The sequence below is a fragment of the Pristis pectinata genome, chromosome 7, assembly GCF_009764475.1.
Source record: "Pristis pectinata isolate sPriPec2 chromosome 7, sPriPec2.1.pri, whole genome shotgun sequence".
Classification (NCBI taxonomy): Eukaryota; Metazoa; Chordata; class Chondrichthyes; order Rhinopristiformes; family Pristidae; genus Pristis; species Pristis pectinata.
In genome coordinates this window covers 40,650,057-40,670,347 of record NC_067411.1, presented here as the reverse complement: position 1 = coordinate 40,670,347, position 20,291 = coordinate 40,650,057, and the positions used below count along the sequence as shown (strand labels likewise).

At 40.8% G+C, this 20,291-nt stretch overlaps 1 protein-coding gene across 1 annotated transcript in view; it reads left to right on the top strand.

The window, feature by feature from the left end:
- Positions 1-1,055: 1,055 nt before the first annotated feature.
- Positions 1,056-20,291, top strand: part of LOC127572800 (alpha/beta hydrolase domain-containing protein 17B) — a 68,499-nt gene continuing 49,263 nt past the window's right edge. The window contains exon 1 of the mRNA XM_052020433.1: positions 1,056-2,276. Coding sequence (XP_051876393.1) covers positions 1,810-2,276 — 467 coding nt within the window. The 5' untranslated portion in view covers positions 1,056-1,809. The remainder of the gene's footprint in view (positions 2,277-20,291) is intronic.

Sequence of the window (20,291 nt, the reverse complement as noted above, 5' to 3'; positions counted from 1 at the left end):
ATGATGGGCAGATGGAGCTAGGTAGGGGAGAGGGAGGAGGTGGGGAATGGGGGGTATTGACACTGAGGCTGGTAGGTGATAGATGAACCCAGGCAAGGCAGGGATGATGGGCAGATGGAACCAGGTGAGGGATGGGATAGGAAAGGTGAACCAAGGTAGAAGAAACCCAGGTAGATAGGTAGGTGGGTGATGGACAGGTGGGGGAGATTAATAATCTTGGTAACGAGGGATGGAGGTGAAAAAAGGAAGATAGCCTCTAGGTGGACTGATGGGAGTGGATTACCTAAAAATTAAAAATTTAGGTTCCCAAACTGACTTGGACCACACTGTACTGGAAATGTGCAATTGGGTGATCAACTTTAATGATTCCTTCCCTCTCCCCTCACTCCCCCAAAACCGAACTCTGCACCTAAACTTTGGCTGACTTTGTCTCCATCTGGTCACATGTGTGACAATGAATTAAGCAGGCTTCCCTCGTACAAGGGAAAATAACAGAATGCAGAAAAAAGTACGTTTAAAGCTATAGCTGGGCCGACAACTTTGGTTTGTAATTGAAGAAAAAACTCTGCAAACGCTGGAAATCTGAAATAGAAAATGCTGGAAAAACTGTTTATTTTCCAGCAACCTGTGTATTAAATTTTGATAGCATTCGATCAGGCTCTCCTCTACAATTTAAAAGACGCATATCTTCTCACTGTTCTACCTCTGACAATCAAAATTTCGATTCTATTTCTTTCTCCGCTACCTCCGTTGCATGACCCGCTGAGAGAATTGTTTTTCTTCCTTCTAAATTTGCCCCGCCATTCAGTGTGCGCATGCGTGAACGAGCAAAAGTCTCTCTCTCACCCCCCGGGCTCCGAAGCCGGCAAAATACGCACGCGCAGTTTGGCTGGCCCGGCTTCCGCACCATCAGGGGGCCTCATTTTGTTGCGCATGCGCCCCATTTGAGACGAAGGGCCGCCCAAAATCGCGACATGCGCATGCGCAACAGCAGGCAAACGCCCCCCTTCCCCGCTCCCCTGTGTGACATTCACGCATGCGCGCCTGCCCGGCGATCGTCGCCTTTCCCTTTCCCCACAACCTCCAAAGGCGTGTCAACACCGTCAGATCTTAAAAATACGTGTTTAAACACAAAAAAACATGGGAGTGCCTCAGTCGATAGGTGCAAAAATAAAACATCGGATGTGAGAGGAGTTGCGGCTGGAGGGTGTGTGGTGATCGTTGGTTTGTCCCAGCGGAAGGTTCCACCGACGGTTGCGTCCCCCGGGGCCTCGGCCGGCCGACAGGTGGGGGCGGGAGTGCCGCCGCATTGTCCCGGAGGCCGGCAGAGCGCAGCAACGCGGCCTGGCCTCCCGCTTCCTCCTCTCTCCCCCTCCCCCGGACAGCTTCAGGGGATCTCGCTTGGGTTCCCTCCTTCCCTCCCTCCCCCCACACACCCCCCACCCCCCCGCCTCCTCGGGGCCCAGATGACTTGCGGCTTCAGGTCAAGTTTCTCTTCCTTTCGTGAAAGGGCTCTCGGCTTTCACTTCGATCGATGAGTGTTAAGAGAAAGAAAACTACGGTGGATTTATCATTGAAACATCCGGTGTGTGGCAGCCCGACTTCCCTCGGAAGATTCAACATGCCATCCATCACCCGCTCGGAGTCTAGTCACCTGTGAGAAAATTCCACAAAGCTATTTCTCAAAGAGAAAGTTTCACTTCGGGATCTCCGACCCAGTAGTTTCCCCTCTTGTGATCACTGGAATAGTCAATTTTTTATTTATTTATTCGATTGATTGACTGGGAGTGACTTGTAGTTGGCCTTGCCATGAATAACCTGTCTCTGAGCGAGCTGTGTTGCCTCTTCTGTTGTCCACCCTGCCCCGGTCGCATCGCCTCCAAGCTGGCTTTCCTGCCCCCCGAGCCCACCTATGCTCTGCTACCCGATGAGTCCGGGGGCCGCTGGAGCCTGCACCTGTCCGAACGAGCGGACTGGCAGTACTCGCAGCGAGAGAAGGACTCCATCGAGGCCTTCATGACCAGGACCAGCCGGGGCAACCGTATCTCTTGCATGTTCATTCGTTGCTCCCCCAGCGCCAAATTTACGCTGCTCTTCTCGCATGGCAATGCCGTGGATCTGGGTCAGATGAGCAGCTTCTACATCGGCCTGGGTTCCAGGATCAACTGTAACGTATTCTCCTACGACTACTCGGGCTACGGAGCCAGCTCCGGCAAGCCTTCTGAGAAAAATCTCTATGCAGACGTTGACGCGGCTTGGCAGGCCCTCAGGACCAGGTAGGGAAATACCACAACAGGTTTGATCGTAGACTTTTCCCCCTTCGAGCAGACTCTTGAACGACCTATCCTAATAGTCCAACTCTTCCTCTCCACCCCTGTTGCCCTGCAAAGCTTTCCATTTACAATATTTATCCACTTCGCCTTTTGAATGTAACGTGAATTTACTTTAAATGCATTATGTGTTCGTACTTTATTTCTTCATAGAGCTATATAGCACAGAAACAGGCCCTTTGGCTTAACTCGTCTATGCCCACCAAGGTGCCTTCCTGAGCTGGTCCCATTTGCCTGCATCTAGCCTATATGCTCTAAACCTTTCCTATCCATGTACCTGTCCAAATATTTTTTTTAGTTGTAATTGTACCTGCCTCTACCACTTCCTCAGGCAGTTTGTTCTGTACAACCATTGCCTTTTGTGTGGAAAAACTTGCTCCTCAGGTCCCCTTTAAATCTTTCCCCTCTCACCTTAAATCTATTTCTTTTAGTCTTAGACTCCCCTACCTTGGGAAAAGACTGTGACCAGGAGCTTTATCTATATCCCTTGTGATTTTCTAAACCTGTGTAAGGTCGCCCCTCAGTCCCAGTATCTCTTTATAACTTCAGCTCTCCAGTCACAGCTAAACTCAGCCCATGTCCTAATCTGCACCAGTTGCGTTCACCTATTACTCGTCACTGGTGAAGCAGTAATTTAAGTTTTAAGTTTTCATCCTTGCTTCCAAATTCTCCACAGCCTAGTTACACTCTGTCTCCTAAACTCCTTCATCTCAATAGTTCTCAGAGATCTCTGCACTTGTTTAATTCTGGTTATTTCTGTATCTCCGAATTTAATTACCATTGGCACTCCTGACATCAGCTATGCCTTCAGTTGCTTGCATAATTTAAACTCTGGAATCCCTTCTCTGAACCTTCCTACCTTTTGTTCTTTGTTTGGGACACTCCTTAAACACTACCTGTCTGACTAAGCTTTAAGTAATCTTGTGTGTCTGGACATCAATTTTTTTTTATTTGCTAATGCTCCTGTATAGTGTTCAGGGATATTTTTGCTATATTAAAAAAGCTCCCAAATGAAGTTGCTGTATGTTTGAAACTGAAACATAAAACCACTTCTGTTTTTGATCACCATTTTTCCTTTCCAGCCTCTGTCCAGTGGATCAGTTTTTCTGGGTTCAAGACTGTTGTATTGGGTTATAACTTCTGTAGATAACTTTGCAGTGTTCTTTCAGGGTATTAATTTCTGTATGCAATAAAGTTTCTGTTAAGCAGTGCCTCAAAAATTAATTTGTAAGTGCATGCTACTTCAGGCCTTGTCCATCACTGCAGTAGTTGAAGTGTATGCAGCAAGGATTGGAATTTGGTTGGTATCTGGGAACTGAAATAAGGGTGTGTATTAAGATTGGGTGGAAGTGATATTTGGTGGTTTTCAGCAATGTCTTGTTGGGAAGATAAGTCAAGTCAGTACCTGAAACAGCATTATTCTGAAGCTTGCACACTCAAAATGGAAGGGGCAAACGCCACAATTGGAATGTCTCTGCCTGTCTAATGTTACCCTTGTCCTGAATTAGATATCTTTATTAGTCACATGTACATTGAAACACACAGTGAAATACATCTTTTGCGTAGAGTATTCTGGGGGCAGCCCGCAAGTGTCGCCACGCTTCTGGCACCAACATAGCATGCCCACAACTTCCTAACCCGTACGTCTTTGGAACATGGGAGGAAACAGGAGCACCCAGACAAAACCCACACAGACACGGGGAGAACGTAAGGTGTGCTTGGTATGGGATCATGCAAAAAAAAATGACCTGACAGTTGCAGAATGGTCACTAGTTGCCATAAGTTAATGAACATCAATCATCTGTGCATCCAGTGAGCTGTGGCCAGTCAAGGAGAAAGAAAATGGCAAACAGAGGAAACCAGACATGGACTGCTACAGAAGAGTAACAAGTCAGGCAGGAAGTTCAACTTCCTGGGAGTATTTTGGAATTCAGTAAAGAGTGACCAAGAAATTGATAAAGGAGAAATAGAAATGAGGGTAAACTAGCAAGAGAAATAAAACCAGCTTGTAAGGTATATGGAAGGAAAAAGACTAAAAGGCAACTATGGGTTTGTTATGGATGGATGTGAGAATTTATAAAGGGGAATAAGGAGATAGCAAAGAAATTAAACAAGTACTTTGTGTATGTCTGCATAGACCTCCCAGAAATACTGAAGAGCCAAGGGTCTATTGCAAGTGAGAAAGTAAAATGAATTAATATTGGTAGAAAATTATTGCTTCAGAGGTTAATGAGTCTGAAGACTTAAATCCCAAGAACCTGATCCTAATTGCAGACTTTTAAAAGAAGTGGTTTTGGAGATGTTGAATGCTCTGATTATTTTGCAAAATTCTGTGGATTCTGGAGTGGTTCCAACAGATTGGAGAGTAGCAAATGTGACACCATCTTCTGACAAAGAAAACGGGGGACTAGCAGCCTGTTAGACTGATATCAGTAGTTGAGAAGAATGAGAGGTGACTGCAGTGAAACATACAAAATACTTAAAGGGCTCAATTTTGTAGATACAGAGGATGATTCCTCCTGGCTAAGGAGTCTAGAACTAGGATCAAAGCCTCAAAGTGAGGGACAGAACTGAAATGAGGAGAAATTTCTTCACTCAAAGGTAGTGACTCTTTAGAATTCCCTTCTCCAGAGGCCTGTGGAAGCTCAGTCATTGATAGATTTCTGGATGTTGATTAGGACAGGAAAACGATGTTAAGATGCAAGATGACTTCTGATCTTATTGAATGGTGGTGCAGGCTTGGGGGAGGGCAGAATGGCCTATTTGTGCTCCTAGTATTGAGATATTTTGATGACTCTGGGTAACCTACACTCCCTGGAATTTGGTGTGCACTTTGGTGTCAGCATGGGCAATAGGTAATTAAATGGCTTTCTGCAGGGGCATAGGAACAAAGAAGCAGCTGAAAAACCCTTGGTTACGTCTGTTGGCTATGGGCTGACATGGTGAAATGGTGCAATGAGATCTATGGTTGTAGTGCGAGGCAGATTATGGAGCAACTTCTAGTCTGCACTTTGGCCCCTCCATGGGTCAGGATTTTACTGATGCCATTACCTCAGCTTTGGATTTTAGCTATGAATGGAAAGAACTATAATTTGGTGAATAGTTACAAGAAGCAGTAGCCAATGAGTAAGTATATTGGCCAGGAGACTGGGGATTACTACCCTGCTCTTTAAATTGTGCTGTGGAATCTTCTATGCCCACCTGAGGGCAGATGGAGATGTGGAAAACAGTGCAGATATTACATGGACATAGATTGATCAGTGGACAAAACTGAGGTATTAGTGTGAGAGCATCCACTTTTGATTAAAAGAAAGGGAAGGATAGTTTCTAAATGGAGAGGGTGGGGGATAACAGGAATTGTGGGGGAACAAAAAATTGAATGTAGATGCTAAATTACAAAGACTTTTCAACATTTTGGGAACCAAAAGCTGAACTCAAAATATGAAATGGTCACCAATAAACCACCAAAGGTTAGTGAATGTGATACAAAGGAATTAAGCAGACTAATGTACTGTAAAAGGGACTGGAATGTCAAGCACAGTGCTTACATTATACAGAGCACTGGCCAGAATTCCACTGGAATAGTGGGAATGCAGCACACAAAGAATATATTGGTCTTGGAGAGGTCAGTGAAGAGTGAAATAAGGAAGTATGACTTTATGCAAATTGTGGAAACTGGAACTCTTTTCCATGAGGTGCAGTGGCTGCTGGGGGTCTATTGCTGCCCTCCTTTTCATACAGTATATTGCTAACAATTTCATTTTGTTTGTTCTGTATTTGGATATAGTTTATAGGAGCAAGGGAGGTCATTTAGGTCTTTGAGCTTGCTCTTCCATTCAATAAGATAGTGGCTGATCTTCTACCTCAATCCCGTTTTCCTGCCCTACTCCCTGTATTCCTTGATTCCTCTAATATTCAGAAATCTGTCAATTCAGTTTTGAGGTAACAAATTTCATAGATTTGCCACCCTTTAAGTGAAGAAATTTATTCTCATTTAAATTGTGGATGGCTGAGCCCTTGATTTTGAGACTGATCTTCTAGTTTTATTCTGCTTGACCAGGGGTAACAACCTCCCTGTACCTACCCTATCAAAGCCCACTAAAACATAGAAAATTTTGCTGAATTTGTCTCACATTCTCCTGAACTCTAAGGAGCAGAGGCCTAGACTGCTCAATCTCTCTTCATGTGATGGAATGCTAAGGAATCTGTCTGGTGAATCTTCACAGCACTCCCTCTACAGCAAGTGTATTTCTTGGGTAAGGAGACCAAAAGTTTTCACAGTTCTCTAGGTGTAGTCTCGTCAAGGCCCAACGTAATTGTTATAAGACATCTTTGTATAAGTAATAATTTAAATGTGTAATCTGGTGCTGGTTGAATCATTGGAATTGTGTTCTGTACATAAAAGGTCTCAATTGATCTACAGAAGTTGTGTAGATTTTTTGTTTGGTATCTCTGATCTCATCAAACTATTGAGCTCTGTTTGCATCTAAATTTAACTGATTTCCTGTGGATTACTTTGAGTAAATTAAGCTGATAAGAACAACCCTAGTTATGACTAATATTAACATAAAGATAATTGGTACTGTCATTAGAATCCTTTGAAATGTCTGTTCCCACTGAATCCATAGACTTGTCATGATTTCTGGTTCTGTTAATGTTGCTGATTAGGGCTAATTTTCCATAAATGTAAATCTAGTGGAGTACTGACAATTATTGATTTTTTTTTGTGTGTTGTGAATTCAGACAGTGCTCCAGAGAATTAACTTAGGTTGGCAATAATATTGTATCGAGAAAGCATGGCACCGACGGGTTTTAACTATCCCCAGAAGTGGATACGATGCTCCTTAGAAGAAGCACTATGAAGCTCACCTCTTAACGATATTTATCACTGAACCAGCCACCAAAAATATCTGCCTTTTCATTGCTTGTTACTTGTGGGCATTTGCTACATGAATTAACTGTCTTGCTTCTCTGCAACAGTGGTTGCAATGACATATAAGTTGCTATACTAATGCAGATTTCTTTTGCTTTGTAGTTTGATACCAGTAGCCTTCTGGAGCTTTGTAAGTGGGCCTCTGTTAGCCACTTGGTTCTAATGCTGTTAGGGAATGCATCAAGCTGCTTCCAACCTCTGTATAGCAACTTCTGAATCTATATGCTTTTATCCAGTGTTATTACCTGATATGTGGATTTTACTTGCCCCCTACATTTTGTCAAGTAGGCAGTTTCTGATAAAATTTTGTGCTCATTGGTGAATGCCACATGCAGTCAGGCGACTGTCAGAGATTTTATTTTGGTTGGATGTAATGTTCGTAGATATGAATGGATGTCCAGAAAGAGGCAGGGAAATCACCCTTCTGATCCTGTGCTGGATTTGTTTGCCGTTTCTGGCCCAGTGAGAAAGGCATTGCGTTGGTATCCTCTTTGGCAGTATTGCATGGTTCTGGGAAATGAGCCAGGTCAAATGAAGAAGTATCAGTGGAACAACATCTAGGAAATTATATGGTATAGAATAACCATGAAAATGGATATGGATTATTCCAAGATAAAAATAGTCAATTGGCAAAGCGTCAATTTCAATGTGATGAGAACAGTGCTGGTTCAAGTAAATTGGAATCCAAGCTTGGCAGCCAAAACTGTAACTGAACAATGGGAGGCTTTTAAAGTGGAGATGTTCCAGCTTCAGTGTAGGTATATTCCCATGAGGGAAAAGGTGGGGTGAAGAAATTAAAACCAGAGTTCCCTGGATAACCAGAGAGAGAGTGAAATGGAGCAGAAAGGATCATGTGACAGATCTTGTGTTGTTCCCACAAGTGAGAATGAGGCTGATTATGGAGGAAGTTCCAGTAGGAAGTTTTGTACAAAAAGGAAGTAAGTGAGCCAAAGGAGAATGTGGAAAGACTGGTTGAACACATAAGTGAACACAGAAATATTATACATGAACAGGAAAAGAATTGAGACAGAAGAGCTCGGCCCAATCATGGTCCAAAAAGGCAATCTACTCATTGAGGCAGAGGGCACTGCTGATGTACTAAATTAGCAGATTACCTCGGTCTTCAGGGAAGAAGGTGCTGCCAAAGTCTCAGCAAAGGAGAATGTAATTGAGATTCTGGATGAGCTAAAATTGATAGGAAGGCTAGCTGCACTTAAAGTGGATGACTGATCTGGTCCAGACGGGATGCATCAAAGGTTGTTGAGGGACACACAGGAGGAATTTGCAAAGGCCCTGGCCATCATCTTCCAAATTCTATCGATTCAGAGGTGGTGCCTAAGGAATGGAAAATTACAAATATTATACAATTGTTCAGAAAGAGGATGCAAGTCATGGAGGATACATGGAAACAGGCCCATCAACCCATTGAGAATCGTTCATTTATACAGATCGGACAATCCCATATTTTTATACTCTTTGTATTGTCATCAATCTCCACCCCCCTTAGATTCTACCGCTTGCCTACACACTGGGGCAAATTTATCTACCAGCTCAGATTCCACATGTCTTTGGGATGTGGGAATACTCTGAGGAAACCTCCATGGTTATGGAGAACATGCAAACTCCATACAGACAACACCCAAGATTAGGATTGAATCAGGATCTCTGGTGCTGTGAGGCAGCAGATCTACTTGCTGCACCGCTGTGTCATCCTTAAACATAATAAGTACAAACCAATTGGTTTAACTTGGGGAACATTATAGAAACAATCAGGAATAAAAGTGACAGTCACAAAAGTAGAACTGGTGAGAGAAAGCCAAGATGGATTTACTAATGGCCATTTGTGCTTGTTTCTGGAAGTTCTATGGTTAATGAGGGAAATGCAGTATTTTGATATAAATGGACTTCTAGAAGTGTACCACGTAAGAGGCTTCTCATTAAGAATGAAGGCTGTGGAATAAAAGTTGTAGCAACATAGAACAGGAATTGGAGAGTTGCATTAGTCAATACTAAGATCATTGCTTTTCTTAATATCGTAATGATTTGGAGTTGAGTGTACAAGGTACAATTTCCACATTTGTAGATGATACAAAATTTGACGTGTAGTGAACTATGAGGAGTATAGTAAAATAGCAGACCTAGATGGGCTAGTGGAAGGGGCAGATAAATGAAATTTAATGCTGAAACTTGCAAAGTATTCCATTTTAGTGGGAAGAATAAAAAGAGGCGATATAAACCAGAGGACACAGTTCAAATAGGGGTTTTGCTGTCTGAAGTTCCCACCTGCTTCAAAAAGGCATCTATTGTACCAATACCCAAGAAGAGCATTATGTTCTGCCTCAATGACTACCATCTGGTAGTGCTTACATCAACTGTAATGAAGTGTTTCAAGAAGGTGGTTTTGGTGCAAATCAACTCCTGCTTCAGATATGACCTGGATCCAGTTCAATTAGCCTACCGCCACATCAGGTCAACAGGAGATGCAATTTCTCTGGCTTTTCAGTCTGCTCTGGACCATCTGGACAACAGGAATATGTACGTCAGGCTGCTTTTCATCAACTACAGCTCGGCATTCAACACAATCATCTCATCCAAACTCTTCATCAAGCTTCAAGACCTGAGCCTCTGTACCTCCCTCTGCAGCTGGATCCTTGACTTCCTCATCGGCAGACCTCAGTGAGGATTGGTAACAACAACTCTTCCGCGCTGGCCATCAACACAGGTGTGCCTCAAGGCTGCGTGCTTAGCCTCATGCTCTGCTCCCTATACACGCATGACTGTGGGGCTAAGCACAGCTCCAATGCCATATACAAATTCGCCAACGACACCACTGTTGTTGGACGAATTGCATAGTGATTAGTCAGCGTACAGGAATAAGACAGAACATCTGGCTGAGTGGTGCCACCACAACAACTTCTTGCTCAATGTCAGTAAAACCAAAGAGCTGATTATTGACTTCAGGAAGGAAGGAGAGTGAACATGCAGCAGTCTACATTGGGGAATCGGTGGTGGAGAGGGCCAGCAGCTTTAAATTCCTGGGCGTCAACATATCGGATGACCTGTCATGGGCCCAGCACATAGATGCAATCAGAAGGAAGGCACACCTGCATCTTTACTTTCTCAGGAGGTTCAGCATGTCACCCAGCACTCTAACAAACTTCTACAGATGTACTGTTGAAAGTATACTGACTGGTTGCATCATGGTCTGGTAAGGCAATTTGAATGTGCAGGAACATAAGCTGCAGAGAGTAGTGGACTCAGGCCAACACATCACTGGCACATCCTTCCCCACCATTAGTAGTATGTATGTGAGGCAGTGCCTCAAGAAGGCAATGTCTATCATCAAAGATCCCCACCATCTGGGCCATCCACCTTCTTGCAGCTACCATCGGGTCCCACACCACCAGGTTCAGAACAGTTACTTCCCTTCAATCATTTGGTTCTTGAACCAATCTGCACAACTCTGATCACTAACTCAGTATAGCAACACTGTACCACTTTGAACACTGCACTACAGTGGACATTTTTTTTATTCTAATTGTGTTCTTTCTTGTAAGAACTGTGTATAATCTGTTTTTCTTCTGAATCGTGCATATCTGATGCTATGTACCTGTGATGCTGCTGCAAGTAAGTTTTTCATTGCACCTTCATACACGTTCTTGTGCATATGACAATAAACTCAGCTTTGACTTACAAGAACAACGAAATCTGCTATATATGTGCATAGTTCATTGAAAGTGGTTAAAAAGGCTTTTATCAATAGAGGTATAGATTATAAGGTTAAGGATGTCATGATGAACCTTTTATTCAATACTGCTGTAGTGTGGCTGCACTATTTGTGCCCAGATCTGGGTTTTAGAATGGATGTAAAGTTTTAGAGGGGCTGCAGAAGAGATTTACCAAATGATTCCAGGGATCAGGGTCTCTGGTTATGTTGGTAGACTGGAGAAACTGGAGGGATCTGATTGATGTATTTAAAATCATGAAAGAGATAGATAGAGGGAAAGTTCCTGTTCAGAGGGGGTCAAGAACGGGGTACATGGAATGGAGATGGTGATGTGAGGAAGAATATTTGTGTGGGCAGCAATTAAAGCTGAGATGTCCACTGATTGTATCCAGATCTCAGACTGTTCAGAATTGAGTGATCCTGAATTTCTCTCATTTGCACATTATCTGTGAAATTGTTGAAATAGTAATTGGAGGTACGTATAATCGTGGCTTGTTTTCTACTGTCAAACTACTGCCTTTGGTGCCAAGGCTGATTTTAATATAAACTCTATGATTTGTACGGTTCAGAACTATATTGTTTATCAATTGAGTCCTTTGGGTTTTGCTTGTTGGGACTGAAACATACCCCTGGATCTTTTCAAACAGATAATAGATGTGATCATCGATATACTGATCATAAATGTGCTTTTAGGCCAGCACATAATTGCTTGCAATGGAAATGGGTCACTCTGTTACGTTGAATAAAATCCTAAACACTTTTAACTTGTGTCTGTGCTGACTCCAATGATACTTAGTCCCATGCCTCACCTTTTTCTCTGTAAACTTAAAAATTAATCTCCAACTAAGTGTCTCATTTGCACTTTGAAATTTCCTACGAAAATCTGCTTCCACAACTTTTTTTTAGGTAATGTGTTGTATAAATTGATGTCATTTGTCTTGCTTTTTTAAATGTATACTTTTCAATTTTTCTTGAATCCTCTGGCAATTGTTTTAAATGTATATGACCTTTGACTTACTGAACTACTTGTTGGTTTTTTCCTTGCTTTATCAAGTCATTTTAAAAACTTTGAAGTCTCCCTTTAATTTCCTCTACACTAAGGACAGTCCCTGCTTTTCCACTCTCTACATCCAATTTAAGTCCTTCATTCAGGTAAAGCCCTTTTGTACTCTCTGTAAGGACCTAACATCTTTTTAAGTGTAATTCTCAGAATTACACATGTCAATTGAGTTGAGGATTAAGCAGTGCCTTGAACAAGTGGTCGTGACCAGCAATATGCTGCTTGGCCTGGGGAAAAGGCCTCTGCCCACCCCTTTTTAGATTAAGGAAGGAATTATGAAGCAGGAAGAACAAATTTATTGGAGTGGATTTGGAGCTTGAAATAGAAACAAATTGCCACATCATCTTTGGCTCATTACTCCTGTGGGTTTCTTGATCAAGCTATCTGAATTTCATTGTTTCTCTACCCCCAGATGAAAACGTTTTAAGGCATGAACATTTCAAGATTAAATACTGCTTTTAGATGTGGCAGAACATTGATGGTTTAACCCACAGCGTTGGGAAGCCTGTGTTCAGTTCTTAAAGATTTCATGGTTTAAAAAGAAAGAGCTTTCCCTTGGTCATGGAACTAGAACAACTGCTTTCATTTTCTACAGCTCCTTCAGCACAGAGCTGAGAGATGATGTGACAGGTGGTCAAAATTTGGCCAAAGAGGCGTGCTTTTAAATATTTGGGGGAATTCCAGATTTTGGGGCCTCAGCAGCTAAAGACAAAGCTGCCAGTGGTGGAACATTAAAAGCTAAGGATGCACATGTGGGTAGAACTTGAAGGAATACCAAGATCTCAGAGGGTTGTTGAACTGGAGGAGCTAACAAGGATGGGGAGAGACAAAGCCATCCAAGGAGTTGTGCCTAATGCTGAATGATCGATCCTACTTGATGAGAAAAATAAACTTCTATATTAATATGCAGGCACCTGTATGTGTTAAACTAATACCTAAGAATATTTTAAGTGTATGCAATAATTCTCTAATAGTTTTCTAATCTAATATTTGGATGGTGGTGATGATTCATTACAGGGCAGAACAAAAGATTAAAAGCTCATGCTGTAGTACTTGAACAAGTTTGGTGAAATAGCTACCTTGCCTGCACAAAATATCAATGAGGAAGAAAGGCACTCTCATACACATTCCCAAGTGATGCTGCATAATTGAAACTGTCTTGCTTGCCCTTCCCTGTGGTGAGTCATCATCAGTACTCAAAATATATGCAATATAAATATTTCACCCTGGCACGAATAGAACATACCAGTTAAACAAAGTGAAATCCTTAGAGAAAATAAGTTCTTCTCAAACTATATCATGTTTAAACTTGGAAAAAATTAGGAGTGGTACTGTTGATCCTTGGCTTAAATTTGAGGAAGTTTGGAGTCCATTTATTCAATATTTTCATGTGATATAGATCCCCTTATAATAACCTTTCAACTTAGAGGAATGGAGTTGACGACGTAATATTGCTCTGTTTCTACTGAGAAATTTTAGTCCAGTTTTTTTTCTGTTTGTTTTTTTTTTGAATTTTTTTTTCTTTAGCTTAGTTTGGTTTGATATACTGTTTATAAATTTTCTTATTGTTTTGGGGATTTTTTCTTTCTTTATATTTTATAATAAATCTTTTCCTTCCTTTCTTTCATATTCATTCACTAAGAGATCGTTGGATCTATAGATTTTTTAATAAACTTATTGTTTTCTATGATTATCCATGCCATGATTGTTCTCCTGATCTCTTTGTATTACATGTACAAACATTGATGTTATATATTAATCTGTATTAATTTGAAAACTAATAAAAAGATTGAAAGAGAAAATAAGTTCTATTTGTAAATCCTCTTTTAAAGGTAGTTTTTTTTCTACTTTTCCAGATGCTCTATTCTGTAAAATTACTGATTTTTGTTTTAATAATTCATCATAGTAAAAATTCTTGTTATAAGTAGCTCTTGCATGAAACAGGCAAATTAATAGCAAACCCTTAAATTCATTCAGTAGTGTACATCCTTAAAAATAAATGCTGATTTTGCACAGGGAGCGCACTACAGCTTGCTCAAGTTTGCTGGAAATGTCTATTCTTGGGTTAAAAAGTTATTGAACAAATGTTATAGAATGACAAGGGCAGTTGTTGTTGTTGGAGTATAGAAGGAAATATTTGCAGTGGCACAATTGAACTAATTGGATAGCTCTTTCAGACAGCTGGAGTAAGACAGGTAGGCTAGGTGGAGTACGTGGCCTTCTGTGCTGTAGGAATTTGTGCTCCTGTTTGTTTTACTTTCACATCGGTCCCATTGCAAGCAGCTCTTAAGCTTGATAAAGAGGATTTGGCTCCACAACTTTCCCTCACCACCACCACCCCTCCCCCCCCATTTTTTCTTTACATTTTTGATTAACAAAAGTATTATCAGTCTCCAAAATTAAATTAGTAGTTGACCAGCTTCAAGTTTCATTGGTAGAAAGTGATCTAAATGTCTCCTACTCTTGTATTTCCTAATTTGAGCAGTCTGGCTCTGATCTTTAGACTATATCCCCTAATTTTAAACTTCCCAACCTGTGGTGATTAGTTTTTTTTTGTTTCTGTCTACTGTATTAGCTTCACTTAATATAACAATACCAACTTAGGCTTATTATTATTCACTTTGTGGATCATTTTCCAGTGTATTCTGGAGGTGCTTGTCCAAGTTTTTATTAAGATCCAAAATAGTATAGCTGCAGAGAGAATCAAGAATGGAAGGTAATGGAAGGAGCAGAGCTAATTACCTGTTACCTTTTACCTGATTTCTTCTTTTGGCAAGTTTAAAAAGTGCATCTTAAAATGCTTTAGACAAAGGTTTATGTTGAAATTTATCAGGTAAAATAGGGACAATATTGAGTACTTTTGAAGGGCTCATTGGCTGAATCAAATGGGTTTTCTTCCCTTTTAGATATTGATGAACCAGAACATCTTTTTATGACAGTTGTCACAAACCAGCAACAAAAGAAACACACTGAGCATGATTCAGTGTTAAAAACTATTTTATTAATCACTACTTATGATAATACGTAAATAAAAGTTAAAAAAAAAATGTTAGTATGTTAGAATTCAAGAATGTTAAACCTCGAACATTAACCCCAAAACTAAACTCTTTGTGTGTGTGTGTGATAAAAGTCCAAAACTCCCAGTTCCTGAATGGTTCTTAAAGTTCAGTTCCGCAAGCCATAAGGTGAAACATGAGCAAGGGCTTCTTCAACAACCACCGTTGTCTGAAGATAAGATGTAGATGTAGAAAAACATAGAGAGAGTACATACGAAATCCAAATGTTCCACGATGGAACCCAAACGACACTCCAGTGCTTACTCGGTAGTGACTTCCTCACCCCGAAAAGCATCCGAACCGTGGTCGTCCACACACAAATACCTGTTTCCTTCTACAGGTCAGCAACAAAGTGAACTCCACCGGATTACTTCCAACTTCCATACATGGATTTCAGTGGCAAACACAGTTATTGTTTCTCATCCATCGATAGAGAAAACAAGCAGGCTGGTGTCTCTCTCCCTTCTCTCTCTCTCCTTCTTCTTCTGCCTTCTTCAACAACGTCATTACGTCCTTTATCTTCTATTGACGTAAGCACACCCCACACACACATACACACACTCTCTATCTTAAAGGGACTTTCACTGAGTCCGTAACATAGTCTGGTAGCTTCATGGTCACTGATATGGATTTTTTTTAATCCAGATGAATTTAAGTTTGGTTAATTAAATTATCAAAGTGTCATGATAAGAATTGAACTTTGGATCATTTAATCCAATGCTCTGCCTTACTCATCTAATAGCAAGCCCTTCTTTGCCATGTCCCTTAATTATTGCCCTGATAATATTACTGAACTGTGTTGCGTTAACACTCTTTTAATGTGTACCAAATAAAACTGCTTCAGCCTTTTAAGCAACAAGCTTAGAGGCTTACATCAGAATCGGGTTTATTATCACTGACATATGTTGTGAAGTTTGTTGTTTTGTGGCAGTAGTACATTGCAAGACATAAAGACATAAAAATTACTATAAATTACAAAAACAAACAGTGCAAAAGAGGAATCATGAAGATGTCCCCGATGGTGGGGAGGGTTGTGCCTGTGATGGAGCTGGCTGAGTCTACAACCCTTTGCAACCTCTTTCGATCCTGTGTACTGGAGCCTCCATACTAGCTGGTGATGCAAAAACTCAATGCTGTCTACCGTACATCTGTAGAAATTTGCAAGAGTCCTTGGTGATGTACCAAATCTCCTCAAACTCCTAATGAAGTAAAGCTGCTAGCGTGCCTTCTTCGTGATTGCATCAATGTGTTGGGCCCAAGATGGATCCTCTGATATGTTGACGCCCAGGAACTTGAAGCTGCTCACCCCTTCCACTGCTGACCCCTCGATGAAGACTGGTGTGTGTTGTCCCAACTTCCCCTTCCTGAACTTGGGACAACACACACCCAATCAATTCCTTAGTCTTGCTGACATTGAGTGCGAGGTGGTAGTTGTTGCAATGCCACTGAACCAGCTGATCTATCTCACTCCTGTACACCACCTCATTGCCGTCTGAGATTCTGCCAACAACAGTGTTGTCATCGCAAATTTATAGATTGGCGTTTGAGCTGTGCCTAGCTGCACAGTCATGAGTGTGTAGAGAGTAGAGCAGTGGGCTAAGCAAGCATTCTTGAGGTGCTTCATCAGTTTGTGATAATGAATCAGTGAGTAGCAGGGATGCAGAGGAACAGTAAGTATAGATTTGTGCAATACATCTAGCCTCAACTTTTCATTAGATTAGGTTAAATTTTCAGATGCAATTTTTGGCAGTGCTGATTAGATAATTTGTATGGTATTATTAGATGAATTTTGCAATCTTGTTAGATCCAAGAGACTATTTGTATGTCCAAACCCATGACCTTAATGGTGTCAAAACAGGATATTAGAAAACTAGCACTATTGTCCCATCTTTTGGTACCTTTCACATAGGTTTTTAAATGTTCTGCTGAAAACTACTGGCCATTGAGTTATGGGGTAACTGCAGAATGAAAAGTGACCTGTTTCTATTGCACTGCATCACACCATGTCTGCAGTTAGTCCAATCAGGATATTTTGATCTTTGCAGTATAATGATTAAACATTCCAATTATTGACCTGTAAATAGGTCACAGTCGCTTGCTTATGCCCCACCACAGTGGGTTGATAGTTGCTACAGTGTTCAAACCTTTGTCTCAAACTCGTCATTTTACCCCCTAACTTATCTTTGACAGTAAAGCATTTTCATCTGTACATTACAGACACGCAACTTGATTTGATATGAATATGAAAACTTGCATCGCGATTACATTTTAAATGCATGCCCTTGCCACAGGCCACAGACTTCACAACTCTGACAACTCTCAAGCTGAACAAGTAGATTTTTCCCAGATCTCCTGCAGTACTGTTCGATCGTTTTGATGCTAAGCTTTTGTATCAAATATTTGACCTTCATGAAGTTTTTCAATACAGTTGAAGTAATTCTGCCTAAGTTCATGTGTGCATGATCCTTGCAGCCAGGGGAAAAGCATTGTATAAATCCAGGCTTGATTCTATGGGAAGGGAGAGTTTTAGGGTAGAAAGAAGACCTGATATGAACTTCTACAAGTTGCAGGTAAAGTAATGTGCTCTAAACAATGGCACCATCCAGCACTTGTGATTTTAAATTAATATATTTTGTGTCAGGATTGAGGTCAGAAGGTCGGGATTGAACCCGGATCACCGGAGCTGAGACATTAGCTCCACTAGCCATGTCTGTGTTCTGTCTCCATTGCTGTCACTACTCAAGTATCAGAAAGTCTGTTCAAAATCAGTGACAAAGTTAAATTATTGAAATAGAAAATGCTGGAAACATTCAGCATGTCAGGCAGCATCTTTAGAAAGTGACAATGATTAGGATTGAAGAAACATTAACTCTTCTTGTATATTAATTCTTGCAGTAAGTTGGGACACTCCAGGTGCTTTTTAGCCAATGATTTATTGTTGTTTAGGGACTGAATCATGAATAAATCTGCAGTTGGTTTATGCATGATGTAATACTAAAGATTGCAAATTATTAACTCTTCAATTTTGAAGTCTGAATTTTTGTCTGGGGTTAATGCTATTTTCCTTTTTAATTTCACTATTCAACCACAATAGAAAGATTAGGAGTAAACTTTAGCCTCAACTGGGAAGGCTCTAATATGTCTCTAAATACATTCTGGTTTTGCACCTCTGCATTTTTACTGAGATATCTGTGTAAGTCACTTGCTTTTTGAGTTTCTGAATTGTTGGTGGCACGCTGAGGGGAGGGGACAGGGGAAGGAAAAGATCCAAGCAGGGGAGTGGTAGGGGTTGGTTTAAGTTCTAAAATCTTTGTAGCTTGAATCCTGCCACAGGACTCGTTGCAATTTGGGAATGTGTGGTTTTGTTTCAAGTGGTTTGCTTCACCGGACCTGCAGCTGGTGAGTCACACTGCAGCAAACTTTATGCCTATCTGAAGCTTGTCTTTTGGGTGTGCCTTGTACTGTAACTATGGAAAATTGACTACAATTGTAAGTTTGTCATGGCTATAAAGAAATTTGGGTGTTGACAGTAATTAATTGTAAGAATATTGCAAGAACGCCACCTGGTAACTTGGTAAAAGGAGGGGAAATCTTTGTTTTATTTCTCTTGTGCTTTTTCTCAAAAAAACTAATTTGAAACCAAACCAGCAAATTATAGCTTGATATGTGCTTTGTCATCTTTATTTCAGCAAATGGTTATGCACTGGCCTTTCTGTTTATTATCTATTCATTTCTCAGGATATCCATCCCTAACTGCTCTTAATGCAGTCTTGGTGAGCCACCTTCTCGAGCTACTGCAATCATTCAGTTAAGGCACTCCTACAATGCTGTTAGTGTGGAGTTTTGGGATTTAGTCCCAGCAACAATGAAAGAATGATGATCTGTTTCCAAATTGGAATGGTGTATGACTTGGGAGAGAATCTATAGATAGTGGTGTGCATGCCTTTAGGTGGTAGAGTTCATGGGTTTGGAAGAATATGTCACAACTGCATAAGTGAGTAACTTTAGTGCATTGTATGGATGGTACACATTGTAGCCACTGCACTGCACTTTGGAGCTAATGTTTAAGTTGGTAGATGGCGTGAAAAGTGCTTTGTACTGCATAGTTGAGCATTTTTATGGTTGTTGGAGCTGCACACATTCAGACAAATGGAGAGTATTCCATCATATGGAGAGAGGTAGAGAAATTTTGAGGGGAATTCCAGAGTTAAGTGGTCGAGGCAACTGTACACAAATGTCATTAGTGGAGCGATTAAATCAGAATGATCAGGAGACGAGTACAGCGATCTCTGAGAGTTAGTGTTGGAGTTGATTTAAAGCAATAAGGAAGGGAATGGCCATGGAAGGATTTGAGAACAAGAATTTTAAATTTGAGGTCATGATGCAGTACGAGATAATATGTCACCAAGCATAAGCTTGACGAGTGAATCAGACTGATGTAAGTTAGGAGTTAGGCAGCAGAGTTGCAGATAGCTTTGAGTTTGCAGAACAGCCAAGTCCAGAAGTAGCAAAATTGTGAATATAATAAAATAAAAGTACTGGAAAATCCTCAACATATCATTTAGTATCTATGGAGGCAAGTATGATGAAAGTTTGAGAACTATTTGGCTTTTTAATGAATTTCAGTTTTCTTTGTGGGCATTGTTTTTATTTGCATATAGACTATCAGATCCACAGTGTGACCATTGCTTTTGGAAGTACTCATTGTAACTGTTTCAAGTTACTTGAATTAAAATCTTTCTTTTGCTCAACTTTGCCTAACAACAGAGATTTTCTCATATTTAGTCATTGTTAAGACATTGATCTTAAGTCCACAAAAGATTGTGGCCAGCTTTTTAGGGTTTTAATTCTTATCAAAAGAGGAGGCAAAGGTGGTGACTTGTGCTTTCAAGTCACTTTTTTTAAAAAAGTTCAGAGTATACCTTAATAGTAATCAGTATTGTAATATACAACTGAGTATCAAGGGTTTTGAGCAAGCTGATCACAAAGAATGGGTAATGCCATCCATTCGCAATGTACTTAAATTTTGACACTGGAGTAACTTAAATCCTGCTGGTGGACTGGAGGGCAACGTCAGACTGTTTTTATGGAAGATGGAGAAGAGTGATGTATCTACCATTCATTGAAACCATGACTGATTTGTGAAATAACTCCATATTTCAGCCTTTATTCATATCCTTTAACT